The following is a 27,959-nucleotide window of genomic DNA, read 5'->3' as shown; positions in this document are numbered from 1 at the left end:
CAAGAGAGGGTAGTACGTACGCTGGCACGTGAGCGCGCGAAAGTGGGGCGCTTCACGTAAGTATCGCGCCTTCCGTTTAGTCTATCTTACTTATGCCATCATCATTATTACCTTCACAGGATACGTCTCTCTCTACCTGCCAGCTCGCAAATATGGCGGACGAAATGGATACTTTACAATCATCGCCACGTGGAACTAAACGCAAAGGCGACGATAGCCTTTCACTTCCTGCGCCACGCAGGATCAAGGCACTTTCGCAGGACGTCGTCAACAAGATTGCTGCAGGAGAAATCATCGTCGCGCCTGTGCATGCTTTGAAAGAGCTGATTGAAAATGCTGTGGATGCGGGATCGACTGCACTAGAAATCTTGGTGAAAGATGGCGGTCTCAAGCTACTGCAGATTACCGACAACGGACATGGCATTGACGTATGTTTGACTTGTCACGGCAACACCGTATTCTAATTATCCCAGAAAGAAGATTTACCAATCTTGTGCGAGCGTTTTACTACTTCCAAGCTCAAGGCCTTTGAGGACCTAACCTCAATCGGCACGTATGGCTTCCGTGGCGAGGCGCTGGCGAGTATCAGCCACATTGCCCACCTCAAAGTCACTACGAGGACCAAAGAGTCAAGTTGTGCTTGGGAGGCTCATTTTGCAGACGGCAAACTCACCAGTCCAAAACCGGGCCAGAGCGCAGAACCAAAACCCAAGGCAGGACGGCAGGGTACCACCATTACGGTATGTCAAAACAGAATCAGATTTGGGCGGCGGAACTCATGTGATGGTAGGTTGAGGATTTGTTCTACAATGTTCCCTCTCGGCGTCGCGCTTTTCGTTCAGCCAGTGAAGAGTATGCCAAGATACTTGAACTTGTCGGACGTTATGCTGTGCATTGCCAAGGAGTTGCATTTTCTTGCAAAAAGGCCAATGAAACTTCGGGAAGCAGCGTGACAGTACCTGCATCTGCTACAGTAAAAGACCGCATACGGCAAATTCATGGTATCAGTGCCGCCAACGACTTGGTGGCTTTGAACGTTGAAGATGATCGCTGGGGGTTCAAGTGCGATGGCTGGATCAGCAATGCAAACTACAGCGCGAAGAAGACGCAGATGTTGCTCTTCATCAACCACCGTTCAGTTGAATCTCAAGTGATCAGGAAAAGCGTCGAGCAGACATATGCAATGTTTCTACCCAAAGGAGGGCATCCATTCTTCTATCTCAGTCTCGAGATTGAGCCGCAACGAGTTGATGTCAACGTACATCCTACAAAGCGGGAGGTGCATTTCCTGAATGAAGACGAGATTATCGCTATGATCTGCGATTCAATCCGTGACAATCTCAGCAAGGTCGACACCAGCCGATCCTTTGCAACACAGTCACTGCTGGCAAATCCTAAAGTTCCGCTCTCAACGCCCCTGAAACCGACTCTACCCATGACTCCTAGTAAGGGCGATGCATCAGACCGAAGTGCCTCGAGAGCACCACAGACATCGACCAGGAAACGAAACGAAAACAACCTAGTTCGAACAGATACTTCGATCCGCAAAATCACATCTATGCTGCAGCCCGAACGATCAGTGGACGATGCTTTAGACGAAGAGAGTGAGATGGAGTACGAACTCACAGAAAGAACACCAGTAGCATGTCGTCTAACCTCCATCAAAGAACTGCGCGCAGAAGTACGCGACGCAATGCACACGGAGCTCACTGATATCATCTCAACACACACATTTGTCGGCATTGTCGACGAGCAAAAACGCATTGCAGCTATCCAAGGAGGAGTCAAGCTTTTCTTGATCGATTACGGCATGTTGTGCAACGAACTCTTCTATCAGATTGGTCTAACGGACTTTGCTAATTACGGATACATACGGTTTGATCCGCCTTTGTCGCTAGACGAGCTGCTCAAGATAGCAGCGCAGCAGGAAAAGAGCAAGGCGGGCGACTCAGGGAGCGAAGTAGATTGGGATCAAGTTGTCGAGGTGGTCAGGGAGCAGCTTATCAACAAGGCGGCGCTGTTGAGCGAGTACTTTGCCATTGATATTACTCCACAGGGAGAGCTCTGTTCAATCCCGCTTTTGCTAAAGGATTACACGCCGTGCATGGGCAAACTCCCGCAATTTCTGCTTCGTCTGGGCCCTCATGTCAATTGGGAGGAGGAAAAGGCGTGCTTTCAGACGCTACTAAGGGAGTTGGCGTCGTTTTATGTGCCAGAGAGCTTGCCGTTTGCATCTGAGGCCGAGACTGACGGTAAAGAGGATGGTGACAAGAACGGAAAGGGTAAAGGCAAGGCGCAGGAGGATGAAGACGAGGAAACTGCTACGAGACGCAAGAACGTACTCCAAGCGATCGAGTATACCATCTTTCCGGCATGCAAGGGACGGCTGGTGGGGACGAAAGGGATGCTCAAGGGCGGGGTCATTGAAGTCGCAAACTTGAAGGGCCTGTATCGTGTGTTTGAGCGATGCTGAAGTAGCAAGGCTCTGATGGTACTACTGATATTCGTCATGATATTTTGGGGGTATCTAGTAAGTGTGTGTGTGTGTGAGTGTGACAAAGTAGAGCTTATGCTATTCGCCATGCGCATTGGAATTCATTCACTTCAACTTTCTTTGGCCTCTGCAGCTTCTTTTTCTTCTTCGTCTTCATCGGACTCGTCGGAGATTTCAACCAGGTCTTGAATACTGCGCCTAGACTTCTTTTTGCCTCCTTTGCCGCTTGTACTGATGGTATCGAGAAAGCCGCTATTGTCAATTTTGGCCTGTAACTTGGGCGCGGATGCGACGTCTTGTATGAAGAGTCGCTCGTGATACGATTCAAAGGCTCTCTCATCCTACAAAGACGTTAGTTGCTATGCAGAGCTGTCTTGCACTAGAAAACTTACATTTTCGTCAAAGTAATTTAGTCTTTGCCATTGTTCCTGGTTTGTCGCCTTCATAAAAGCTTGCGTCAGCTCGGCAGCCGTGTCGCCACCGGTCTTTTTGACCTGGGCGAGAAAGGCTTTTGGCTCTGCAAGCTTTGCGCCCTCTTGTGACTCTTTTTCGCGCCGGCGCTGAACGGCCTCTAGCTGCGCAGAGGCGTCAATGTGGTGAAATTGTGTTCGGAGTTGTACGAGGCCGTCAATGCGTGTGAGGTGGAGTTCATCTGCCAAAGATTAGCGGAGGGTCGACGGCGCAATCCAGGTTGCGATTACTTACTGTCACGAAACGTGCCGAGCATGTAGCTAGGGCCCTTGCCGTCCTCGTGCAGAATCTGACCTCCAAAAGTCTGTGTGTTGAGGACGTGCCCCTTCTCGTTGGCATCCTCAAAGTGAGTCACATACTCCTCGATGTTATCGTCATCGTCGGCGGTAACGGGTGCTACGGGTGCTCCCTCGCCAGCAGCTCCAGGCCGGTTCGCACTGCGCGGCATGGTGCGCTCAAAACCAGAGGCGATACCAAAAGCCTTTTGTCCAAAACCCTTGGTCTTGCGCATGGCTTCACCCCATCGCACACCGGCGAGGCGGTTGTAGTTGCGGTGGATGTTGATGGGCACATCGACCTCGATGAAGCCAGAGTCTTTTTTTATGCGCAGCTCGGTCGGCTGGCTTTCAGTCGCCTTAGTGAAGGGCTGGTCCGGGGGGCGATTCAAGTACTGAAGGACATAGAGCTGCTGCTCAGCTACATCAGGCGTGATGTAGACATCGTACTCGGCTACAACTGGGTCGTCGTCTTCTACGTCCATGGCTGCTGGAATCCGCCCGTCAAGTTAGCAAGGTTGACGCTTCTTGATTTTTTATAGACAGAGGCTGGTCTTACGAGCCATTGTGTGTGTATGGCGAGAAATTGCTAAGACAAGTGCGCGCCGGAGCCAAAAAGTTCCAAAAGAACCAAAAGTTCGCTCCGCCCCGCAACGCGAAGTCGCGTGGAGCCGCGGCCCGTGCAGCTGCATGACGGAATGCATCCGATCATCCCCAGGTCTGTCAACAGTGACAATTCCAACTTAAAGTCTTTGAGCCACCCACAGGCTTCGGAGCATTTCTAGACATCGCCATCACCATGGCCTATATCGCCCCCATTCACCGGCCAAGCAGCGTCAGGCATGCCCTAAAGCTCAACTTCCTGGCTCCCGAAGACGACTGCCTGGTGGTCGCGTAAGTACTATATGTAGAGAGAGCAGCAGATAGAGGCTAAAATCATGGTAGAAAGTCAAATCGGCTCGAATTCTATACACACGAGGCAGATGGATTGGTCCTGAAACATTCAAAGGCCATCTATGGCAAAGTCACCATGCTCCAGAAGCTGCGACCAGCACTATCTCCCACCGACCACCTCTTTGTTGGCACCGACCGCTTCATGTATTTTACCCTGTCATGGAACGCCGAAAAGAAACAGCTCCAGACTGAGAAGTCGTTTGCGAGCGTCGCCGATAATGCGGCCAGAGAGTCGCAAACGGGCGAGAGATGTCACATTGATCCCACTGGCCGCTTCATGACTATCGAGGTCTACGAGGGCATCCTCACAGTCATACCATTGGTCCAGAGAGGAAAGAAGAGAAAGCAAGAGGCGGACATTGCCCATCTGGGCGATCCTCAGCCGGTTCGATTGCCTGAAATGTTTGTCCGCTCATCCGCTTTCCTACGCCCGCGATCCACAGACGATAAGCCCAAGATGGCTCTACTTTACGAAGATACACATGCCCAAGTCAAGCTGAGATTACGAGAATTGACATATGCCGGTGATGAGGTCGACCTGCAAGAGGGAGAAACCTGCAAGAGCGAGCTGGAACTTGGTTCAAGCCACTTGATCCCTCTTGAGGAACCATCGCATGGCCTGGTAGTCATTGGAGAGACATCGATCGGATACTTTGATGACGGGAGCGGAGAGTTGCAAACAGAGCCGCTTGATGAAGCGACCATCTTTGTGGCTTGGGAGCGCATCGACGCCCAGCGTTTCGTCCTCGCCGACGACTATGGTCGTCTCTACATGTTCATGCTAGTCCTAAGCGCACAAGGGAGGGTACAATCATGGAAACTTGATGTTATCGGCCAGACGTCCCGTGCATCGACCCTGGTTTACCTAGACGCTGGCTACGTATTCGTGGGCTCACACCAAGGCGACTCGCAAGTCATCCGAATTGCCGAGAAATCAATGGAGATTGTCCAAACCTTTTCCAATATTGCTCCCATTCTTGATTTTACTATAATGGATATGGGCAACAGATCTGGCGAGGGTCAAACCAACGAATACTCCTCTGGCCAAGCACGAATAGTGACCGGCAGTGGTGCCTATCAAGACGGTAGTCTCCGAAGCGTTAGAAGTGGCGTTGGCCTGGAAGACCTTGGTGTATTGGGCGAGATGGAGCACATTTCTGAGCTATTCAGCTTAAAGTCAGCTGCTTCTGCTCAGTACATAGATACACTGTTGGTGAGCTTTGTGGGCGAATCGCGCGTTTTCCGATTTGATTCCCAGGGCGAAGTCGAGGAAGTGGACGAGTTTGTCTCGCTCGCCCTCGATGAGACAACACTGGCTGCAGCGAATATTCCACAAGGCCGCATCGTCCAAGTCACCAATGGCCGTGCTCGAATCTGTGATCTGGACGGTGGCATGATCACATCGGAATGGGTGCCAACAGACGGCAAGACGATCACTGCCGCCTCAGTCAACGAGACCCATGTTCTGGTATCACTGGGTGGCGTCACCATAGTCTCCCTGAGCATGGCCGACGGGTTACAGGTGGTTAAAGAGAAGACGTTTGGCGCTGAGAGCCAGGTTGCTTGCGTTACCTTGCCCTCTGGAACCAGCTCCACTTGTTTTGTTGGCTTCTGGAACAACTCACAGCTTGCCATATGCTCACTCGATACTCTTGAGGCCGTAAAAACTGTTCAAATATCCGACGACTCTGTTCCGCGCTCATTGCTCCTTACACAGATATTCCCTGATCAACCACCATCACTTTTTGTTGCTTTGGCTGATGGAAATGTTGTCACATACACATTTGACCCGTCAAACCACGAGCTTTCCGGAAGGAAGAGTATCGTGCTTGGAACACGCGAAGCTACCTTCCGCGCTCTACCACGAGGCGATGGTCTCTTTAACGTGTTTGCGACATGTGAACATCCCTCTCTGATCTACGCGTCAGAAGGCCGCCTTGTATACTCTGCTGTCACCGCCGAAAAAGCGACAACAGTCTGCCCGTTCGATTCAGAAGCATACCTTGGTTCCGTTGCGATCGCCACATCTCAAGACCTCCGCATTGCGCTTGTAGACACCGAAAGAACTACCCACGTACAAACACTCAAGGTTGATGAGACGGTACGGCGGATAGCCTACTCACCGAATCTGAAAGCCTTTGGTCTTGGCACGATAAAGCGCATACTGAAGCATGGAGAGGAGATTATGCTGAGCCACTTCAAGCTTGTCGACGAAATACAATTCAAAGAACTCGACACATATGCGCTCAACGAAGAAGAGCTGGTCGAATGCGTCATGCGTTGCGAGCTACCAGACGGCTCTGGTGGGCTAGCAGAGCGCTTTGTTGTCGGTACCGCATACATTGATGATCAGAACACGACATCTGAACGGGGTCGTATTATCGTCTTGGAAGTCACACCCGAGCGCATACTCAAGCTCGTCACCGAGATTGCCGTAAAAGGCGGATGCAGGTGCCTAGCTATATGCCAAGGCAAGATTGTTGCTGCGCTCATAAAGACAATCATCGTGTATGATTTTGAATACCGAACTCCCAGCACACCTGATCTCGTCAAACTTGTATCATTCCGATGTTCAACAGCCCCAATAGACGTCACAGTGAACGGCTCCTTGATCGCGATAGCGGATCTCATGAAGTCACTTGTCGTAGTCGAATACACAAAGGGCGAAACGGGTCTTCCCGATAAGCTCGTGGAAATTGCGCGACATTACCAGATTACATGGGCGACAGCCGTGGCAGAGGTAGATACGAATATGTATCTTGAAAGCGATGCAGAAGGTAACCTAATCGTTTTGTACCGCGATCCAAACGGTGTCACCGATGATGACAAGAGAAGGCTGAATATCAGCTCCGAGATGCTACTCGGCGAGATGGTGAATCGGATACGCAGGATAGATGTTTTGACTGCCGCGGACGCAGTCATTGTGCCAAAGGCTTTTGTCGGAACTGTAAGTATAACTTGCCTCTTATTGGTTAACAGATTTATTGACCACTCCAATTCGCACAGGTCGAAGGCTCAATTTACCTCTTTGGCCTCATATCACCAGACTACCAGAATCTCCTCATGACGCTGCAGGCCAACCTTGGTTCTCTCGTTGCCGCACCCGGTGACATGCAATTCGCCAAGTTCCGTGCGTTCAAGAACTCAGTGCGTGAAGAAGAAGAGCCCATGCGGTTTGTCGATGGAGAGCTGATTGAGCGGTTCTTGGATGTGAGCGAAGAAGTGCAGAGCAAGGCAATTGATGGTTTAGGAGTGGAGCTGGAAGAAGTAAAGGGATTGATTGAAGCGTTGAGACGTCTGCATTAAGTGTAGGCGGGAGGGAGCTAGTAAGTGCTAATGAATAGCTATACAGTGGGCGCGAATTGAAGCAAAAAGCAAACAAAGAAAACTACATCAGATCATCTGATGGAGAATGTCTTCGTCCCAAGCTCTCCATGATGTAACACTTCGTATAAAATGACAGAGGAAAGAAGAACGGGAAACAACTACAGAAACCAAATCCTTTTTTTTGTGTTTTGGAGTTGCACCACCAGCCCAGAAGAATGAGACAAGCGGTGATTGCAGCTTTAGCTACATATTACAATCGGTCCCGGAAGGCTTTTTGTCGGGTGAGAGTGGTAGTAATGAGGTGACTGTAAGGAGCCGAAATGAAGACCATCGCGTTCGCTAGTATACTGTGGAATAGACCGGTTCAGGTCTCTTCTTCCTCAGACTTCCCGTCACATCCGTTGGACGTATCACCGTCAAGAGTACCGTTATCATTGGTCTCGCCGCCATTGGTCTCACCACCGTTTGCCTCAGCTCCATTGGCATGATTTCCGCCAGCACCATCTCCATTGGTCTTGTCGGTGTCAAGCTCATCACCATTGGCCTCATCATTCTTCTTGCCCCAGCCCTTGCCATGCTTCTTCCTCTTGTTCTTCTTGCTCTTTTTCCCCCTGTCATTGTTCGGTTGCTGCTGCCAGATGCCACCATGTCCATTGGTGGTATTGTGTTGGTTGCGGAAGCCGTTGTTGACGCCCCCGACTTGTTTCGTCGGAGTGGAAAAGGGGCCGAAGTTTGAGTAGTTGACGGGATACGGGTTATACGAGGGGGAATTGTTGCTGTAGTGGTTGTTTTTGTAGTTATAGTGGTTGTGAAAGGGGAAGTAGTGGTGGCCATTTGAGGAGAGGGTAATGGTTTGAGAATCGTGAAAGGGGACAGTGCGGTTGGTAGTGGTGAAGTGGGCGTAAAGGTTGTTATGGAGAGTGGTGGAGCCGATTTGGGAGGGACTATTGTAGCCGCTGCTGTAACCGTTACTGCTATAACCGTTGCCGTTACTATTGCTGTGGTTGCTGCCGCTACTACTGCTACTATTGTGACAACCATGGGCTTGCGATGGTAGTGGCTGTGATGGCAGTGGTTGAGATGGAGGTTGTTGAGATGATTGTTGTAGAGATGGTGTTGGCAGCAGTATTTGCGGTGGATTGGTATAGTACGAGGTACCTTCATATATGTATGGTTCCTGAAGCACCTGAAAGCGATATTGATGTTGATCAGAGGCTTGCTGTGACGGAATAGAGCTTGGGGAGAACGCGGGGGCATCAGGGTTGAGCATGTTGGATGGGTTACTGTGCGCCATCTTCTACTTTTAAGGTTAACGGATTGGCCACGTACGATGGTCTCGCAGAGAGAGACACAAGTGCAGGAGTGGTCTGTAGGGGGCTGGTCGCTGTATCCTAGTCTTGCAGAAGGGCAGCGTGGAACTGTTGTGGAGAAGGCACGTATATACCAGAGTGGTCTGTCCTGACTTTAAGGGAAGGAGTGCAGGCTTATAAGGGAATGATCTAGCTGATGGACTGCAGCTTCTCATGGATTGTGGGAGGAGTCGTACCGTTGGAATCACCAAGCTCCAATAAAAAGACTCCGAATGATGCTTATGCATTGGGATGGTGATGTGCTCACCTATCTATTTTAACACACCATCTTCATCGCTGCTCTCCTCCTCTCCATTGTTGACACTATTCAGTTCTACATGGTCCTGGTCTTCATCATCGTCTCTGAATCCCTCGGTATTTGCATCACCATCACGATCGAGGAGCGGAGCTTCACCCGTTGTAGCCATGACGCCTTGCTTTTCCGTCTCTTCTCTCATTCCAATAATCACACTCCCAGCTACGAGCATTGCTGCGCCGAGCCACCACAACGCGGGGAGGCTCTCGCTGAAGATGATGAAACTAAGGATAGCGGTGATGATGAAATTTGCTGACGTGTTGATAATGCTAACCCGTACGGTCGAGGAGGCGAGAGTAAGAGCACGTGTGAAGAGACCCCACATTATGGCGTTGAAGAGGAGGTTCATGCCAAAGAAGAGCTGCTCGTGGCGTTAGACAGTTGAAACGGATTCATCCGAGACGTAGACGCGGATAGAGACGGACCCCTCGAATCGCATATTCGACGACTTTATTGGAAGCACTGAGGCCGAAAGCTACGGCTATAGAGCTCGACCATGAGGCTGTGAGGGTTGTTGTTGTACTGCAGCGCGGTTAGTATGCAATGTGGATAACGGCGACGTGGGGGGTGCTGTACAGCTTCGCAAACACGCCGTTGAAGGCTGCACATGCACCACTGGAGACGGCAAGTGCTAGCCATGCTGATCTTGTTTTCGGAACAGACATGGCCGCCCTTTTCTGCTATAGTGGGAGTGGGGGTGAGGCTCAAAGCAATGTATAGGTTGACAGCAGGGTTAATTGGTATCAAGATAGGGTTGGCGATCTGCAAGGTACGGATGCGCTACGTACCGAGCCTAATTGGAAGACATGGGGCAGCTGCGCGCAGCTGTTAGCTTCACATGATTCTGGCCATGAAGCTTGTGCACACTCACACACACACAAAGGGACATGCATCTGGAATGATGAGAGCATGAATGGGCACAGGCTATCTCATAGCAAAGTCACACTGGTTCATGGTGCATTCAAGACAGGAAAGTAAGGGAAGGGTATATGATATGCGCATGTTTCATGCTTGTTCCATTCTGAGGGCGTCGGTCCAGACGCCAATTGCAGATGCCAAACTCCAAACTCCCATTATGCCAGAGGTATCGTGGTTTTTCCCCGTCCAAATCATAACTCCGATTAAAAATGTGCCAGAGGATCAACCCCATGAGCAGACACTTGGAGTTTGGGTGACGCCGCATTCCCAGGGTCCCGTGCATTTCCAACTGCAGCCATTTTTGTTGCACTCTGGTATATCTCTGAGTATCCTCGACTCTATCAACACGCGGGTGGTACTCTTTATGCTTCACCAGGACGTTTCGCATTGCAACTGACGATCTTTACGCGGTCGGCGTGGATCTGGTGGGTATTATCGAGCTTAAAGTTGATGTCCTTGATAATGAAGGTCCAGACGTCGTCGCAGAAGCGGTATGTGTCAAGATGTCCCTAAGGCGACCCAAGTCAGTATAACGAGGCTCGGCTCTATGTCCAGGCGCAACCGACCTTGAATGTCAACCGTGCCTTGACCTTCTCAGAAAGCACATCGGCCACAGCCCGGTCAAAGTTGGCGAGAATCTTCATGGCAAGCTGGGGCTCTATTCGGCGTTCAGTAATGAGGTGATCCAGCGTGTCTGTGAGAGAGCCGCCCAGGCTGCAGCGTGTTAGCTAATGCAGTCGATATGGTGTCTCTGCGGTCGCAAGCCGTACCTGCTTCGGCGGTAGAGCTCATAGTACTTTGTATTGTCGGTGGCCATGTTGCTGGTATTTGCGACGGACTGGTGTGTTCTGGGGATGGTGACGTTTGGGTGCGAGGAGGGTTGGGAGCGCGGAGCGGAGGTTACTAAGCCGGTGGAGCTAGCGCGCCGCGGCTTGTTCCGCCTGCATCATCGCCAGCTTCAGAGCCCGTCCATCACGACGAAGCTCCAAGCAGCCCCCTCCAACATCCATCTCCGCCTCTACGACTACTCTACATCCAACATGTCTCTCACGTACGGAACGGGCGGCGCCACGGCCGCCCTCGGTGTGGTTGCCTTGTGTACGTGCAGCGCGTAGGGGCGACGGCGACGGCATAGCTAACTACAACCAGACATGCTCTTCCACGGCGAAGGAGAGGCTTTCAACGTGAGAACGCGCTGCGATACTGTTGCATACATGCATGGCTAACTGCGCACCAGGTCGGAGCTTTCCTCGAAACCGTATCACCGTACACCTGGGCTAGTCTTGGAATCGCGCTGTGCATCGGTCTCTCTGTAGTAGGATCCGCATGGTACGTCTCCGCGCAGCAAGCACATCCATACACAATTCGCATCTGACCGTCGCAAAGGGGAATCTGGACAACTGGCGTGTCCATCGTCGGCGGAGGTGTCAAGGCACCCCGGATACGAACCAAGAACTTGATCTCCATCATCTTCTGTGAAGTTGTCGCCATCTACGGCGTCATCATGGCCATCATCTTCTCCTCCAAGATGACACAGCTTACCGACCCCGAACTGCTCTACTCTGGATCAAACTACTTTACCGGATATGCCCTCTTCTGGGCCGGACTTACCGTCGGCATGTGCAACCTGATCTGCGGTGTCTGCGTTGGCATCAACGGAAGCAGCGCTGCTCTGGCTGATGCTGCCGATCCTGCACTGCAAGTCACCCACATCCGCAGACTCCAGCTGCTCGCTAACTTCATATCAGGTTCGTCAAGATTCTCACTATTGAAATCTTTGCCGCTATTCTCGGACTGTTTGGGCTTATCATTGGTTTGCTGATGCAAAGCAACGCAAAGGACTTTGAGTGAGCTTACAGGGATTTTATTGGCTTGTGCCAAATTTCAGAAAACCCCACCAGGTCGATCTTTGATCATGCTTGAAGGCAACCAGCCAACAAATGCTCCACATATCAGTACAGGAAGCTGGCTTGGACATTACAGAAAGTTATTGTTGTAGAAGTTTGTACGATGTACATGGGGAGGGCGCTTTTATAATGCATGTGTACTATGAGCAATCATCGGCGTTAAATACCAGTTTTTTCTAAAGAGAATATGTCCAAACACTCCTGCAAACGTGAAGCTGACGTCTGAGTAATCCTTCAACATACGGTTGGTGGTCCGTGCATTGGGTTAAGGAACGTGAGATGTCACACCAGCTCCACTTCATTTAGACTCGACATTACCACCTCGTAATATGGCTACTACGAATTCCAAGTTGAGAGCAGCGATTTTGGTCGTCTCCGAGACGGCCTCGCAAGATCCTACAACCGATAAATGCATACCGACTTTGAACCAAGTCTTCGGCGATCTCGGGAACAACCAATGGGATGTTAGCGAGACCGAAATCGTACCTGACAATGCTCTTGCAATCCAGAAGGCTATTAAGACTTGGACTGATGGGCCAGAGCCTGTGAACTTGGTTGTTACCAGTGGGGGGACTGGGTTTGCCACGAAAGATGTCACTCCGGAGGTATGTGCATCATTGTGAATCATCCTAAAGTCGAAGAACTGATCAGTCAAAGGCAGTTACCCCATTGATTGACAGACATGCTCCGGGTCTTATGTGCGTAGATTTGTTTGAGGAGGTTTTGGCTGTGTGCTAACACCTTTTTTAGTCATGGCATGCTTACGACCTCGTATGCGGTCACACCTTGTCCGTAATGTCATATTCTGGCCAAAATTCATGCTAATGATTCATAGTTGCCCTGATGGCACGGCCTGTTGCTGGAGTTCGAAAACAGACTTTGATTCTGACCTTACCTGGATCGCCAAAAGGCGCCAAAGAGAATCTTGAAGCGGTGCTCAAGCTGCTACCACATGCATGCCTTCAGGCAGCTGGTGCAGAGTCACGACCGCTCCACGCTGGAGGCGTGAGAAAACTTGAGAAAGATGCAGGTGTCTCACCAGGAAGTGCTTCTACTGCCGGTATGTCAAATTTCGTTCATAAATTTGAAGAAGCCATGTTGGTAATAATGTACTATTATAGGAACCGGAGGTGGATGTGGACATCATCATCATCATGGACATGGTAGTCATGTAGGGCCAAGGGCTCATACAAAGCCAGAAGAAAGTCCACAGTCAAACGACCCTTCAGCAGGACCAACAAAGAGATACAGGTCCTCGCCATATCCCATGCTGGCTGTCGACGAGGCCCTGAAACTCATTGCAGAGAAGACGCCAGCTCCTATTGTAGAGAAAGTTCCTGTAAACATGAAGGTAGGCGGCTCCGTCCTTGCCGAGGATGTCAAGGCGACTGAATCTGTTCCGGCTTTCCGAGCCAGCATCGTCGATGGTTACGCTATCAAGATTCCGTCTTCGGGCAAGTTCGAGAAGGGCGTATACCCAGTCTCGATCATCTCACACGCCCAGCCTGGTGAGGTCCAAGAACTCAAAGAGGGAGAGATTGCGAGAATTACTACGGGCGCGCCACTTCCGCCTGGTGCCGATGCTGTCATCATGGTAGAAGATACCGCACTCAAGACTCTGACAGATGACGGCCAAGAGGAAAAGGAAATTGAGATTCTCACAGATGAGATTCAGCCTGGTGAGAATGTACGCGAGGTCGGTAGCGATGTGAAAGAGGGCGAGACTATCATGAAAAAGGGAGAGGGCGTCACAGTTGTAGGTGGGGAATTTGGACTCCTTGCCTCTGTTGGCACGCGGGAAGTATCAGTGTACAGAAGGCCGGTTGTTGGTGTTCTAAGCACGGGAGATGAAATTATTCCACACGACAGGGAAGGCCCACTACGACTAGGGGAGGTCCGTGATACGAACCGCCCTACACTAATTACTGCCGCCCGTAGCCACAGGTTTGAGGTCATCGATCTCGGCATTGTCTCTGACAAGTACGTTTCTCACGTATTTTCCATTCTTCCCCAACACCCGATCTCTGCTTTAGTAAAGCTAACAAGGTCTTCTTTATTAGACCAGGTACCCTGGAACAGACCCTTCGTGATGCGATGCGCAGATGCGATGTAATCATTACCTCGGGCGGCGTTTCTATGGGCGAACTCGACCTGCTCAAGCCCACCATCGAGCGCACCCTCGGCGGTACCATTCACTTTGGCCGTGTAAATATGAAACCTGGCAAACCAACCACCTTTGCGACGGTTCCTGTAAAAGATAACGCCGGCAACCCCGTCAACAAAGCCATCTTTTCTTTGCCTGGTAACCCTGCTTCAGCAGTCGTCTGTTTCCATCTTTTCGTTCTACCGGCGCTACACCAGCACGCAGGCATCAAACCTGCGGGGCTACCGCGTGTCAAAGTAGTGCTGGAGGAGGATGTCAAGATGGATAAGGGAAGGCCTGAGTATCATCGTGCGCTGGTGGTGACTAAGGAAGATGGGCTTTTGTATGCCAGTTCCACAGGAGGCCAGAGGAGCAGTCGCATTGGCAGTTTCAAGGGGGCAAACGCTTTGTTGTGTATGCCCAAGGGGGAGGGAAGCTTGGCTAAGGGAGAGAGAGTGGATGCGCTACTCATGGGTAAGTTGGGGGAGGTGGAGCGTTGAAGGCACAACATGCATGGGTGGGTGGTGTGACGTTATATTGCTTGGCGTAGAAGTCAATCCTTCATTCGTTTTCTGAAGAGGCATTATGGTGAAAGTGAGGGAGATAAGATCGCCCAGCACCAAAAGTCTGGAGCCTGCTTGAAGCCTTGATTACTGCTACCATTGATATTTTACTTCATACACTTTGTTGAAGTAAACATATACTTACTTTATACATCTGAACATATTTTTATTTCAAGTTGAAATGTGGTGGTGTTAATATTTCGTAGTAAAGGTAGCTCTGGAGTTTCTGATTTCACCGATGCGCTGAGCGCCTTCCAAGAACTGTCAAGATAGCGAGCAGGATAGAGTGGCCAACACGCTAGTAAAACACGTTAGCTATCATGAGCCTAAAATAAATGTATATTCTATGGTGGCATGAATTGATGTAATTCTCTTGTATGCCTGCAGCTATGCCCGTAGCTACATTCGGGTATCTGGTCTAGATCTCGAGTGATTACATGTGTAGGAGCGATGAAGCTCTACTTCTCTCCGGACGAAAAGTTCATGCCAAGAAAGACACTCTGGGGGAACTCTAGCCCTATGCGTCCTTTCATCTCGGCCAAGCCGGCATGCAAAGGCTCCCGCATGAGAGACCAATCGTTCACGACACTACGTCGCTGTTTCACTACCATAACCAGTTACCAGGAGTGTAGTCTCGAGATACGGGATAAGGTTCAAATGGCCTTGGAAACTAGGCTCCGAACCTTATGCGATACAAAAATAGTAGCTTTCATGTTCTCTTCTTGTATACCTGCTACAACGCTTTCGGTCCGTCTTAGGGAACATAGCTGTTCCGCAGTTTCAGGTATCTCCACTCTTGGCTTGGACAAAACATGCGTCATCCGTTAATGGCATCGAGTCTTTACATAATTCTGAGGTGTGGTGATCGAATGTTGTATATATACTCTAGAAGATACCTAGAAGACAAGGCACCACGCCATCAAGCGCCATTCATTCATTAAGAAAACCAACTACATTCTTTTACATTCTTTTGTATCAATTCGGCTTCGACTGATTTTACATAAATCATGTATCTAAAAAATACCATTCTGGTGTACCTCTCCGGCGTAGCCTTCGCTTCTCCAGTGGCCTTACCGCAAGGCACAGGAGTTGGTGCGGATTCATGCCGTGTTGACGCATTGGAGCCAAAAACATGGACCGACCTTAAAATCGATGATTTCCTTGCGGGGGCTGCGAAGAACTACACCAGGACGACGAGCAACAATGTTCAATCCCTAGCCGCTTCCTTCGGTGCTCCTAACTTCTTCTGTGGTCTCGACAAATTCTGCAATGCTGGCCAACCCTGCTTGCCCATTCAACCACCTGCTTGGTATGTTTTCCGCTTGAGTTGTTCATGGAAATCCAAGGTTTTATAAAATTTCATGCAAGATAAAGTCACTAACTAGTGCTTTACAGGTATGCTGCGCTGGCTATCCAGAACTACAACAATTACATGAACAGCCTCAATACCGCCGTCACATTCGCTTCGTCAATCATCTCTTTGAGATTGGGAGAGATCGTTGCAGATGTATACCCGGATCCTAAAGATGACATCACGCCATTGAAGAATATTGGACTCATGTTCAGCAGTGTCCTGGGCGTAATTCCGTTGACTGGTGCTGTTGCCACAACTGTAACCGCTATCAACGGGGGCCTGGGAGTTGCCTTGAGGCGTGCTCTCCCACCCACCCCACCTGATAGGTTTCTTGCGTGGAGCAACCTTGGACAAACAATGAGCGATGTCCTGAGCGATTTCCAGCGCTCCATCTCGGATTCATTGGACAGATCTCTTGACGCCGTGATTGATGACCCGACGGACGGCATCAGTAAGTCCTTGTGCATTCAATTTGAATGGAATACAAGTTACTCACATGTGTAGATGAACTTATCAAGGGAGGCGGATTCCTAGGTGTGAGCCAAAACTTCACACAAAGCGATCTCCAAGACCTCGTTACTGAGTCAATCACCCGCCACGCAATTGGCCTCGCCCTGCAAGCGCAGAAGATTTTTGTATACCGCATCGCAAAGATTCCAAGCTGCGGCACATTGCCTGGCACAATGTGCGTAGAAAACGGAGACGGTTCTTTCAATGGACGCCTTTTGATACAAGCGGATTCGGACGACAATTCACAGAACAAGGATGATCTCGCCGAGCTTTTGGCGACAAAATACGGAATTACCCAGGAGGAGCTACTCAAGGGCCCAACTGACTGCTTTGATATGAACAATAAGCAGCAGTTGGTCAACCCATTTGAGAATGGTTTACCAACGGACCCGAAAGCCCCTTGCGTTTTCAACCTCCTTACATGCAATGTTGACGCGCCTATTGGAAAAGGCATCATCGAAAGGTGCCGCGATCAAGGATTGGATATTTAGGTATCCAATTGGCAATGGGTATGAGATCACTGCTGGGTTGGGATCTTCTTCACAGAGAGCTACTTGTTATGCACCATGTTACAGGTAGCAATTGGTATGAGGTCATGATTAGGATAGAACTTGCTTCAAGGAGGATTTCATTTGTTATATTTAAGGATAGGGAATAAAACATTGTCTGTACAATCTTCTGCATCTTGTCACCACTACCTCTGTTCTGAACGTGTTCAATTACTTCTCAAGTACGCTGGGTCGCGATCATTCAAAGCTCGCAAATAGCTACCCAAGAGGGGTCTTCTCTCCCCTTCGATTGGAGTATTGGTTAGTTAACACTCACTACGGGGCTCCCCGACTTTGTGCAAAGAGCACCGTGTTCACAGCGGGCCAACCCTAGGTTTCGTACGAAACCACCACCAGCAACGAAAAGGGAGTCCCCATTGGCTTTGGTGCTGTCGTATTGTTTTGATCTTATATTTTGCTCACTAGATACATATTGCATGATGAGTGCTTGGTATGTAAGCAGACTACTCGATGTATGTATGTATGTAAGACGTTGCAGAGTCAGAAGGGCCTTCAACTGGCCTTTGCTTACGGAAATGTACGGAAGGCTTTTGACTTCAAGCTAGCCTCTTCTTTGGATGATGATTACCATTAATTTAAGGTCTGCTCACCCTGCCCCTCCAGCGATAACGCCATTACAAATCACAGTGACGTTCTAACATGGCAAGTTTTTCTTTTCGGGTGACTGATGAATATCTTGATTTTTCGTTTGTTGGTTTCAAATTACATTTCTGCAATGTGTACTATGTGAAGTTGCTGTGAAGCAGTCTTGAATCTACAAAAAAAAAGGACAAAACGACATGTGATACATCAAGGAAACATAAGGGTCGAGGACTGTTTGTTTCAACAGACCAAGAAAGGAAAAAAAAGGGGGATATCGAACAAAATCTCGCTGACAAAAGCGAATCGTGGGATCTAGAAGTAAGCAAAACGGGAAATAAACGAATGCGGAAAAAAACATAGGGGAGGGGGTGAGGGAATAGTCGGGATTACTATCCCGAGCCGATGCCGGACCGAAACCAAATACCACAACACACACACCACATACTGTCTGCACGTTCGTTTGCTTTCGTCCACACCATGTCATACCCCAAGCCTTCTAGTCCAAGCCATCCTAACCAGGAAAAACACCGACGCTAATATGAGAAAGAAAACAAAAAGATGGGAAAAGATAGGAAAAGAGAGACGAAAGACGTGTTTTATAATAACAACAATTAGAGAGACAAAAAGGAAAAAATAAAAATAAAAAAATGACAAAGGAAAAGGTTGAGTTGTACATGTATAATAACAGTTGTCAAGCGCATTTGCTGGGGCTTTCGTCGTTGTCGTCGTCCAGATCCTAGTCTGCTACATGACTAGGACTTTGACACGACTTGTTCGAGAGAGAGACTGGGTCTCGCTGAGCCGACGGTCTCCTCGAGGGCCTTGCGGTAGGCATTCGTCTTTGACATTTGCGTCTCGTAGTGTTCTTTGAGGCGGCGCTGGCGGCGCTCGCGCTTGTACATCCATCGCACGGCAACGACAAGGCCAAGTATGATGCCGCCAAGCAGGCCTCCGAGGATGGCGCCGACAATGGCTGTGTGGGTCTTTTCTTCCTGGCAGTCGGAAGTGGCTGGTGGTGTGGACATAGGGCTGGAGGATGCGGGTTCTTGGTCGGGGCTGTTGGTTGCTGGTGTTGAGGCTGGGGCTGGTATCTGGAGAGTGGCGCTGAGAGGTGATGTGACTCGGGGTGCTGTGGGGTTGTTGCAGCAGCTTTTGGTGGAGTTGGCTGCACGGCAGCAGTATTCTCCAGAGTCGCAGGTTTGGAGTTGCCATGCAGTAACTGTGGATGCACTGTTTGAGTTGCTGGAAGCTGTCTATTTGTTAGAATTGCTCGTATGCTTAAATGTGTTTTTTTTTTCGTAAAGACATACCACTGGAGCATTGCTGTGGGCATGCTATATCCTTTCCGGTGGAATCTGTGCAGCCTCTTGAAAAGATGACGCCAATCGAGGCTCCTTGAGTTCCCATGCACAGTCCATTGCTCAGGCAAATGTCGCCGCTCGCGCAGCAACCGCTAACATTTGCGCTGGGGTTGCATGGCGTGTATGATTTATCGAGCAGCGATCCGTCCACACCATAGCATTGTTGGCTTTTTACAACGGCCGCCAAAGTCACAAGGACCGTTAGAAGAGATCGGCACCCGACCATATTAGACAAAAGACTAAACGAAAAAAAAGAAAGTGAAGGAGAGACTATGAAAGCAAATAGACCAGTGGGAAAGAAGGTCACGGCTAACAGCCAAAAAGTAAAAGAGTGAACCGGTGATGTTGAGAGACTACGGAGATATACAGACAGTTGGATGTTTAACCACCGCATATACATATTGTTGTGGGACGGGCAGAATTGCAGGGCCATATTTAGTCTGTGATCCCTACTCCGCAGTATTATGCGACGGAGCCCTGTCAACTCTACCTACGGGCGCAGGCTGAGCTGACAAAAATAGCAGGGTACACCCAGTCGCGCCATGAAACAAGGTGGGCAAAACCTCTTCGCTGTGGTTCCGCAAGCGTAAGTAAGTACGACTCGGCTGGGGTAACGCAGCGAACCGGCCGCCCGCGTCCAAGCGTAGCGCCTCGAGTCCAGAAGACTTTAGCAGCCAAAGGAGCGAAAAAGCAAAGGCAACGGGTCATCCGGGCGCCACTGTGTGGCTCATCTTACGCTGCAGAGCACGAGCGCGAGTTTCCTTCCCCCCATGTTTTGTGTCCTGCTTTGACGTGTACCAGGGAGGGTGTTTGAAATCGCTTTTTTTGCTTGGCCTCGGCCACAAAGAGAAGGTTGTCAAGACGAGTGAGAACCACGCGGCGAATGGGTGACCTAGAGAGCAATGCGCCTAGGGGGTCAAGGGGAAAGTTTGACATGCAGGGACAATGATGTTAAGGTAAAGGGCAGATGATAGGTCAAGACCCAGACTGGGCATCAACCATTTGTCCGTACTAGACGGTCCTTTGCAGCTTCCTTCTTCATCTGCGCATACGCTCCTTCGACGTCTCTATTTTCTGCACTCTGCGATGCGACTCATCGCCGTTGTCAACGGTACCGGCCAACCGTCCTGTCATTTTTTTGTTCGCTTGCTAGAGACAACGGCCAGCCGCATGGCTTGCTTACTAGCCCAGCATGCCCCAAGTTACGTAGCTACAACCAAGCTCATCACACCTGCTTCAACCCGTTTTTGAGGACAATCTCATCGCATCTGTAATAGCCCTGCGGCTGTGGCTTCCCAGCCTCGTTTCTCTGGCGTATTTTTCTTGTGATGATTATGAAGATCGTCGGTCAGATCTCAACTCGCCTGTACCCGGGAATTGAAGAGCCGGAACCCCCTGATCAGGATCCGACCTAGCCAGGAGCTCCCGTACGTCACCGATCTACGTGGAGATTTGGCCTTGCTGCTTTTTTGTCGCATTCTAATCGTTTCTAGACTTGGTTGCCTAGTTACACCTGATGCTCTGACCTCCTTTTCCAACACCCCGCGCAGGGTCCTTGTCCCGTTCAAGGAAGACGCCCCAAGCCCTCTTTGACCCATGCGCGAACGCGTACTTGCTCACTTGGCAGACTGGACACCGTCAGCTGGTGCCTGAGGAAACCGATTTGAAAGCGAACAGCATCGTTCTAACGCTTTTAAGAGAGACAGATTTGCAGCGCCCATCTGCCGTGGACGCATTCGTCGGGCTGGCTCGACCATTCCTCATTCCCATCCTACCGAGAGCCGGAAGCGCATACCATCTTCCGAAGACCATTAGCGCTCTATTACGGAATGGCTACAGATGAAACCCATGCTGCAGACATCAGATTATGGGCTCAAACTTTACAAAATGCGGATGACAACCCGAGGCAGCCTTACTTGCCAAAGTGGAGAGGACCTCATTAGGAAAGTCGCAGCAGTGACCAGGCACCAAAGTAGTAGTTCAGCCATGAAACTTCATCCCAACTCTGCGAGCGTTTCATCCAATCTCCTGACATCGTCATCTCGACGACTGTCCTCAACCGCCCAATCCAGCAAGTTCTGCTTAGCCATCTCCGCCCAACGCCGTGCCTCGCTGGCCATGCCATGGCCTGCATACACATATGCCAGTCTCTCGTAATCCTCAGCCAGCAACACCTCCAAGCCTTCCGACTGCGCAATCGCCATGACTTCCTTCTCCCATTCCACTACTTTTTTCGCGTCGTAAGTCTCTGCTGTCAGATTCTGAAGCTTCTGCTTGAGCCTAGCAAACCTTACTCGGCGATCGTCGCTTGCCTTGGTTTCGCCGTGCGGCGCCGTACACAGCGAGCATGTACACTCAAAGTTCCATCCATCCTTGTACAGCTCCTGTCGTTCTTCGCGCGTCAAGTCTACTCTTCCATACGAAATGTTTATTTCTTCTCCTATAGCAATGTCTCGCTTCGCCTTGACCTGCATCGATAGTGTCTTTGAAACGAAGCGTGCGAGCGCATTGGGCTGGCATGCGTGGTTGATGCGGGAGACGGAGGGGAAGAGACAGATGTAGGCTTTGTCCATGTTGCCATCGTCTAGTCGGCAAGCAAAAGAGTTGGTCTTCATTACGTCCTCGATTGGACTGCCACCTAGACTCTGATCTAATGCCGCGACCATCTTGTGATCTTCTTCGGGAAGTCGGTCGAGCGCGGAGTTGAATAACCTCCGGCCTTGGGCGTGCGATACGCGCGCTGGAAAGTGAGAACTTGCGATTATACGTGCAGGATCTAGTAGTATCGTCTCCCCCTTCTTGATGACTTTTGTTGTGAAAAGACCTTTGCCTTTGCCCGGGATAGACCGTACTTGGAGACCATCTTCGGAATGCTTGCCTCTCTTCTTCTTCTGCTGCTTGCTAAACTTTGCGGATAATTTCCCTGCAGCAGATGGTGTCGCAATGATGCTCAGACCATGACCGCTCCCCGAGTCTGACGTTGTGTGTATACAGTAAACCTTCTCTTTCCCTGTGACGCATATCGGCTCGTGAGACCAGATTGGGTGTTTGAATGACGGTATAACGGGTGGTGGTTTGGCGTCGGTATCTCCATGCAGACATTGCTGGGACCGGAGTGGGGTCTGCATCTGTGCTGCAAAGTGTGACGGTAGATTGGCACATTGTGGTGATGATGATGGCCCGTGGATGTGCGACGTAGTAGCAGCGGCGCAGGTGCCGCTAAGAGCAAAAAAGACCCTTAGAGAGTTCATGTTGTTGAGTGACAGTGATTAAGTTGCATCGTCAGTTCAAAGTCTGTCTTCTTTGCTCCTGTGACGTCTTCCTTCTTCTGTAACATGCCTGTAACAGATGCGGTGTTGGCCACGCCGACTAAAGCTCATGGCATCCCTTAGCCTCACCAACCAACATACTACATACAGATACACATATTCGATGTCACCAACGACATTTCCCTCTGCCGTTCAACTATCTTTGATTGTATACGGTGGAAACTTGCTGACAGCAATCTGAGCTGACCCGGATCTCAAGGTTGACGTTCCGGAAGTGCTAATCATCAGCCCGGCAGTGGCTGTCACATCCCCCTTACCCCCTTACCGGGAGTTTGATCATCTTCGTATCCCCCCATTTATCAGCCCTATGTGCAACCCGAAACAGGGCGCCAAGCTTCCTTCCATTACACCTCATGTCAACCTCAGATCAATGCGCATGTCTGTATGACGAGTAGCTTTAACCAGACTGAGTAGAAACCCATTGCTGACTCGTCGCTGGACCCTCCACACTTTTTTTCTTCATTCCTTCCATTGATACAACTGCCGTGGCATTAGCTCAGCCTTGCAGAAGTAAAATGAGTACGGTGTGAGTTGCAACAAGGATTTCCTCATTCCTCCGCTCCCTGTCCTACTAGCCCTGCGGCTCGTGACACATTGCTGGATGCTCGTGCTGCCCGAGACTCTTTCTCTTCTTTCTCGTCGCGCAACAGCGCACAGCGCGGCTCCTCGGCCGGGACTCGGTTGTGAGGATTCGGAATATGAGGAAGAGAGTTGGAAGATTGACATGCAGGCCGTACGTACTAGTAGCTTACTACTAGTATACTACCTGGCGCTGACCACAGTTTTCCATGTAAGTATGCCGGGTCAAGCACATGCAGGCGCGACGCGTGACAGAACGTAGAAAACGAAAAATAAAATAAAATAAAATAATGGTCCCGCAGATGGAGCAAACCTGGTTGTCGGTAATGTGCGAGGTGGGGGGGCATGATGGCGGCTGTCCAAGCTCTGTCTCTATCTCGAACACCCAAAAGCCAATAGTATTGTATAATGCGCGCGGTATTGGGACGTATTTGTATACCAAATGGCTCCTGTTGACCGGTGTTTAGCCGATTCGCAGGGTGCAGTGTGGTTTGCTTGTAGCCTTCGGGGGTTGTTGCGAAGGGATCCTAGGTATATAACCATTATGATACAAATAATTGCAAGTTACCCATAAAGATAGTCGGGAGTAATGCTGTTTCCGTTTTGGTATTTTATCATATATGTCGATCAATTCTGCTTCTGTTCTTTTTTGCTAGTCTTAAGGCCTTACTATATCCAATCTATATAGTATTAGCCGTCCGTGGTCGAGTGGAATTTCTTGACGAAGGGCCAAGAAAAGGAGCATTAAACGAATCTATCTTAGGAGTGATTGGATGTGGTAGTATTTACTAAATTTATTAAAAACTTTCTTTGTTGTTTCCGAAGCAATCATTATGCCATAAGAAGGATACGCGTGGTCGTGAAACCCCTATTAACTATAATAGAAACACATATGCGCACATGTAAAGAAGTCACTACAAGTACAACGCACCAGAAGAAAGGACCGAGTGAGCAAACCGCCTTAACCGTCTTCCCTCTCCGCCTCATCCCCTTTCTTTTACAGGCAAAGAGAAAAGACGACTTTGCGAGCAAAAAAGACATCAACACAATTACAAGAAGCAAAAAGGACAAAAAATAATAAGCGTGACTGACTACTATGATTCGAATCGAACCTACGCGTGTCTGCCTAATCATCTCTGAACACGAGCCAAAGCCAAAAAAGGAAAGTACACACCTGATGATGTGCATGTGTTAAGTATAGAATACGAAAGGCCAAAGGCCATTTGAAGCTACTTTCCTGAAAGAAAGAACGAATAATAGAAATTATATACCTATTGCTTTCTCAAAGCAAAGAAGCATCATCTCAGCATATCCCATTTTCGCAGGGGGGAAGAGAACGTGGTGGTGACGACGCCTCACGTGAAGTTGCTGCCTGGAGTTGAGCTGCTTAGCGTGAGATAGTCTGACTGCTCATCTCGCAAACTACGGTACCTACTGCAGGGGGAAAAACGTAATTACCTAAGCCTATTGCCTAGTCACCGACAAAACGAACCTCGTGCGAATAGTGCCCGGGACTTACCGTACGCGTGGCACAGTGCCATTCGGTCGCCCGAAGGTTCCGATTTCAAACCTACGTTCATGGCAAGACTTCTGTCTGGACGCGTACGTAGCGGACCGCAAGATGCCGAGGTTGGACTGGAACAAATGTGTGCGAGTCTTACCCCTTCAATTGAAGAGTATCAGGTATTTGTTTTTTTGCGGTGAGTATGCGTGTCCGAGGACTCTGTTTTATATGTAACATGGGCGAGCGAAGATAAAAAAGCTTTGAAACTCTGCAAGTGGAGAAGCCGCCAAATTTGTGCCCTCTCGAACATGACATAGGAAAACAAGTCTCTGTCTCTGTGTGTCTCTCTCTCCTTCAGGGGGGTTTAAGCATGGCTGTGATAACGCGGCCTTTCCTTTTCTTTTTTGTCAAACCCCCCATTCTCTCAACAAATGACAAACGCCATATATGCAAAAAAAAGGAACAAGATAGAGAACAACGTTTTGTGTCCTGGTATCGATCGAAGTCGAAAAGGAAAAAGAAAGCGCAAAGACCAGACTGTCGAAACCTCAAAAGTGAGGACGAGGCAAGGGAGACCGACACTGGGTCAACCCTACGGTACATGCAAAGATAATAGGAATGTGCTAGAGCAGCAAGGTAGCCATGGATATAACGCCGTCGAAATGCAAATCTTCATCCTAAATCCACCCACCCCAACCCACCGGTCGTGAATCATAGATCGTCGTCGAGATCGATCGCGTCTGGGTTCGCTGTTGGCTCTTCGGCAGGCTTGATGTTGCCACCCTGCGGGCCTGTGCTAGCAGCGACAAAGCCAGCAGGTGCACGAGCTTGGCGTTCGAGGGCAGCCATTGCGTCTTCATCGGCAGGGTCTGCGGTCCCATCTTCGTTGGCGGCCGCACCATTTTGCTGGCCGCGGGCAACAGCTTGGGAAGCAATGAAGTTGACATCGGTACTGTATATATGTTAGCAATGCGTCTCAGCATTCTTGGGAGAAGTAGTGCATACTTGTATTGAGCCTGGACACTCCGCTTGATGCGCAGCATCTCCTTGTAGGTATCTTCGTTTCCGTGTTGGACTTCGAAAGACTCCCACTTCTTCCAGAACTCGGGGTTTGTCCTCGGATCGCAGAACTGACTGGCATGACCGTAGATGGCTCGCGCTCGGTCAATTTCTCCCAGACGTCGTTCCATCTCAGCAAACTTGAGACACATTTCCTTGGCTTCTGCGTCGGGCAGAGCGGCAATGGCGCGCTCGTAAATTGGTCGTGTAGAAGTAAGACCAAAGTTGGATGCCGACTTGGTGATGTAGAAATTAAACATTTCCATCCTGTCTTCGTCCGCTACGGCGCGTGTAGCACGTTCGTAGATGCGCATGGCGTGCCTGGCCAGACCACGGTCTTCCTCAAGGGCACCGTACATGAGATACAGTACCTTGGCGAACTTTGGCGGGCAATCCTCGACAGCCTGTTCAAACAGGTCTCGCAGTCGTTCCATACCAATCTTTCGGTCGACAGCCTTGGTCAGGTACAGATTCCAAATCTCAAAAGCAACAGGATAGCTGAAAAGATCTAATCCACGCTCATATACCTTGAAGCAGTCTTCAAAGTACTTGTTCTCTTCCAGCAAGTTGGCGTAGTTGACAATCGTCTGCGGTGTAGCAATTCGAAGCTCAAAAATCCTTTCATATATCTTTCTTGTCTCTTCCAACGTACTGACACTCTCGACAAGATCAACGTAGAAACTCCACAATTTCCAGCTCTTATGTACACGCTGTTGTGGAGAAAGCGATTCGTCAAAGTAGTCGACATTGGATCGTTTGGGTGCTTGCGTAGCCTTGGCCATGATGTCGACGGCCTTGTCGAAATTTTCGTTGCGGAGCTCCATCTCTGCCCATTCGCACCACATCTCAGCCAGTTCGGAAACGGACTTGAAAGGCACCTTGACGGCCTTCTCCATAATGACGCGCGCATTCTGAAGATCACCGCCGGCTTCGTAGATCTTGGCGTAGTTGGTCCAGAGTTCGTGGAACTTGCCAACTGCCTTCTTGGGGTTGATCGCGGCAATGGCATCGGTGTATGTCTGTACAACCTCTTTCTTGTTATCGCCCCATAGCGCAACGCGCTTCTCCCACTCAATGACATTGTGCGGATTCTGTCGCAACATGACATCGTTGAGTAGGAATGGTCTTCTTTGCATCAGCGATTCGAAGCGAACCATTCTGATGTCAAGGTCAGCGTCAGCGGCCTCGTCGATTTTGCCCTTCTCGGACCGGACAGCAGCCTCGTTTAGTTTGATACCAATCATGGTTTCCTCGGCTTCCACATATGTGTCGAAAACGACTGAAAAGTCGCGCACAGTCATGACTGTAGTGACACCCTCTTCGAAGACGTCCCGCGCTTTTTCGTATTCGCCCTTGTGCATCCAATAACGTGCCAGACCAACCCACAGGATACCTCGCTGATCGGGAAACTTTGTGATGCCGCTCTGGATGATTTTCTCGACGTCGATGCCGCTGTCGTCGCTGGTATCGATTTCCTTAGCATGATCGATGATAAGATCAATCATCTCAGTCCAGAACTGGAAAGGCCCCTTTGCTTCTTTGCTTTTGAAGCGAGGATTGTTGAGAATCTCCATGTACTTTTTGACGGCCTCGGTGTACTTGCGCATGTCCTTGAGGAGCTCAATGAAATCCTCGGCATCTTCAGGGTGGATTTGCATGTACCGGCGCCAGATCTTGACAGCCGTCTCACCAGACGCAGACGTCGCGAAGGGTCGGTACAAGGCCCAGATGCGGTTGTGTTGGGTCAGGGGGAGGGCGCGCAATGCTCGGTCGAAAGTACGTCGGGTAGTGGTCACGAGCGGCTGCTGCATGAGGAAATTGAGGTACATTTCCCAGATTCGCGGCATCTTGTTAAGCAGGACAAGGGCACGCTCGAAAAGGGCGTTGACCTTGACATAGTGGGGCGCGAACTTGGCCGGGTTCTTGTTGGCAAGGTGCTTTGTCCGCAACTCAAGGTACAGCTTCCAAAGCTTGTAGGAGCGCGGGAGCGTGGTGACTGCGCGCTCGAGCACAAAGGCCTGCTCTAGGATACTCCCACGTGACTTTTTGAAGCTGTAGTAGTCGAGCCATGGCTTGACGCTGCCGGCATTGCGCTGGATGTCCTGTTCGTACGCGACGTCCTGGTCGGTGATGAGGAAAAGGTCGGTCGAGGGCTCCATCTTGCGCTTGGTGGGCCGCGAGAGGCTCGCGGTCACGGTCCTGAGGAGTTCGCCGGGCATGGTTGCGCCAGTGCCAGGGCGTGTAGAGGCCCACGATGGGCAGGAAGTTGAAGGGGTTCGGGACACGACGGGCTGATGAAGCGTGTCGCCGGGTTAAAGTTCTGAGGGCAAGAGCGATGGAGTCCGAGCGGTCAGCGTTTGGCTGTGGCCAATCAGGGCGCGCAGCTGCATGGCCC

General features: G+C 50.2%; 11 protein-coding genes across 11 annotated transcripts; 4 read left to right on the top strand and 7 right to left on the bottom strand.

The window, feature by feature from the left end:
- Nucleotides 1–152: 152 nt before the first annotated feature.
- COCMIDRAFT_648 (uncharacterized protein) lies at nt 153–2,473 on the top strand (the record flags this gene model as incomplete). The annotated part of the gene is made up of 3 exons (XM_007684457.1): nt 153–428; nt 474–740; nt 791–2,473. The coding sequence occupies 3 exons, from the start codon at nt 153–155 to the stop codon at nt 2,471–2,473; spliced, it is 2,226 nt and encodes a 741-aa protein (XP_007682647.1).
- Nucleotides 2,474–2,604: 131 nt separating this feature from the next.
- Nucleotides 2,605–3,725, bottom strand: COCMIDRAFT_647 (uncharacterized protein; the record flags this gene model as incomplete). Its single annotated transcript, XM_007684456.1, has 3 exons — nt 2,605–2,835; nt 2,887–3,146; nt 3,200–3,725. The coding sequence occupies 3 exons, from the start codon at nt 3,723–3,725 to the stop codon at nt 2,605–2,607; spliced, it is 1,017 nt and encodes a 338-aa protein (XP_007682646.1).
- Nucleotides 3,726–4,039: 314 nt separating this feature from the next.
- COCMIDRAFT_81195 (uncharacterized protein) lies at nt 4,040–7,500 on the top strand (the record flags this gene model as incomplete). Its single annotated transcript, XM_007684576.1, has 3 exons — nt 4,040–4,134; nt 4,186–7,141; nt 7,201–7,500. The coding sequence occupies 3 exons, from the start codon at nt 4,040–4,042 to the stop codon at nt 7,498–7,500; spliced, it is 3,351 nt and encodes a 1,116-aa protein (XP_007682766.1).
- Nucleotides 7,501–7,885: 385 nt separating this feature from the next.
- COCMIDRAFT_31997 (uncharacterized protein) lies at nt 7,886–8,815 on the bottom strand (the record flags this gene model as incomplete). Its single annotated transcript, XM_007684503.1, has 1 exon — nt 7,886–8,815. The coding sequence occupies one exon, from the start codon at nt 8,813–8,815 to the stop codon at nt 7,886–7,888; it is 930 nt and encodes a 309-aa protein (XP_007682693.1).
- A 327-nt stretch (nt 8,816–9,142) lies between these two features.
- On the bottom strand, nt 9,143–9,851 carry COCMIDRAFT_80864 (uncharacterized protein; the record flags this gene model as incomplete). Its single annotated transcript, XM_007684575.1, has 3 exons — nt 9,143–9,547; nt 9,612–9,708; nt 9,763–9,851. 3 exons carry the CDS (start codon nt 9,849–9,851, stop codon nt 9,143–9,145), a joined length of 591 nt encoding a protein of 196 aa, XP_007682765.1.
- A 615-nt stretch (nt 9,852–10,466) lies between these two features.
- On the bottom strand, nt 10,467–10,921 carry COCMIDRAFT_81264 (uncharacterized protein; the record flags this gene model as incomplete). The annotated part of the gene is made up of 3 exons (XM_007684574.1): nt 10,467–10,613; nt 10,671–10,818; nt 10,875–10,921. 3 exons carry the CDS (start codon nt 10,919–10,921, stop codon nt 10,467–10,469), a joined length of 342 nt encoding a protein of 113 aa, XP_007682764.1.
- Nucleotides 10,922–11,144: 223 nt separating this feature from the next.
- On the top strand, nt 11,145–14,654 carry COCMIDRAFT_31994 (uncharacterized protein; the record flags this gene model as incomplete). The annotated part of the gene is made up of 11 exons (XM_007684502.1): nt 11,145–11,202; nt 11,254–11,288; nt 11,342–11,433; nt 11,491–11,802; nt 11,853–11,951; nt 12,367–12,616; nt 12,669–12,709; nt 12,762–12,799; nt 12,847–13,071; nt 13,133–13,991; nt 14,072–14,654. 11 exons carry the CDS (start codon nt 11,145–11,147, stop codon nt 14,652–14,654), a joined length of 2,592 nt encoding a protein of 863 aa, XP_007682692.1.
- A 1,070-nt stretch (nt 14,655–15,724) lies between these two features.
- COCMIDRAFT_641 (uncharacterized protein) lies at nt 15,725–17,072 on the top strand (the record flags this gene model as incomplete). The annotated part of the gene is made up of 3 exons (XM_007684455.1): nt 15,725–16,026; nt 16,113–16,522; nt 16,576–17,072. The coding sequence occupies 3 exons, from the start codon at nt 15,725–15,727 to the stop codon at nt 17,070–17,072; spliced, it is 1,209 nt and encodes a 402-aa protein (XP_007682645.1).
- A 1,412-nt stretch (nt 17,073–18,484) lies between these two features.
- On the bottom strand, nt 18,485–19,319 carry COCMIDRAFT_80893 (uncharacterized protein; the record flags this gene model as incomplete). The annotated part of the gene is made up of 2 exons (XM_007684573.1): nt 18,485–18,981; nt 19,043–19,319. 2 exons carry the CDS (start codon nt 19,317–19,319, stop codon nt 18,485–18,487), a joined length of 774 nt encoding a protein of 257 aa, XP_007682763.1.
- A 1,768-nt stretch (nt 19,320–21,087) lies between these two features.
- COCMIDRAFT_81208 (uncharacterized protein) lies at nt 21,088–22,344 on the bottom strand (the record flags this gene model as incomplete). The annotated part of the gene is made up of 1 exon (XM_007684572.1): nt 21,088–22,344. One exon carries the CDS (start codon nt 22,342–22,344, stop codon nt 21,088–21,090), a length of 1,257 nt encoding a protein of 418 aa, XP_007682762.1.
- A 2,872-nt stretch (nt 22,345–25,216) lies between these two features.
- Nucleotides 25,217–27,783, bottom strand: COCMIDRAFT_81267 (uncharacterized protein; the record flags this gene model as incomplete). The annotated part of the gene is made up of 2 exons (XM_007684571.1): nt 25,217–25,457; nt 25,511–27,783. The coding sequence occupies 2 exons, from the start codon at nt 27,781–27,783 to the stop codon at nt 25,217–25,219; spliced, it is 2,514 nt and encodes an 837-aa protein (XP_007682761.1).
- Between the last annotated feature and the right edge of the window lie 176 nt (nt 27,784–27,959).

This window comes from Bipolaris oryzae, assembly GCF_000523455.1.
Source record: "Bipolaris oryzae ATCC 44560 unplaced genomic scaffold scaffold_3, whole genome shotgun sequence".
Lineage (NCBI taxonomy): Eukaryota > Fungi > Ascomycota > Dothideomycetes > Pleosporales > Pleosporaceae > Bipolaris > Bipolaris oryzae.
This window is presented reverse-complemented; position numbering and strand designations above follow the sequence as displayed.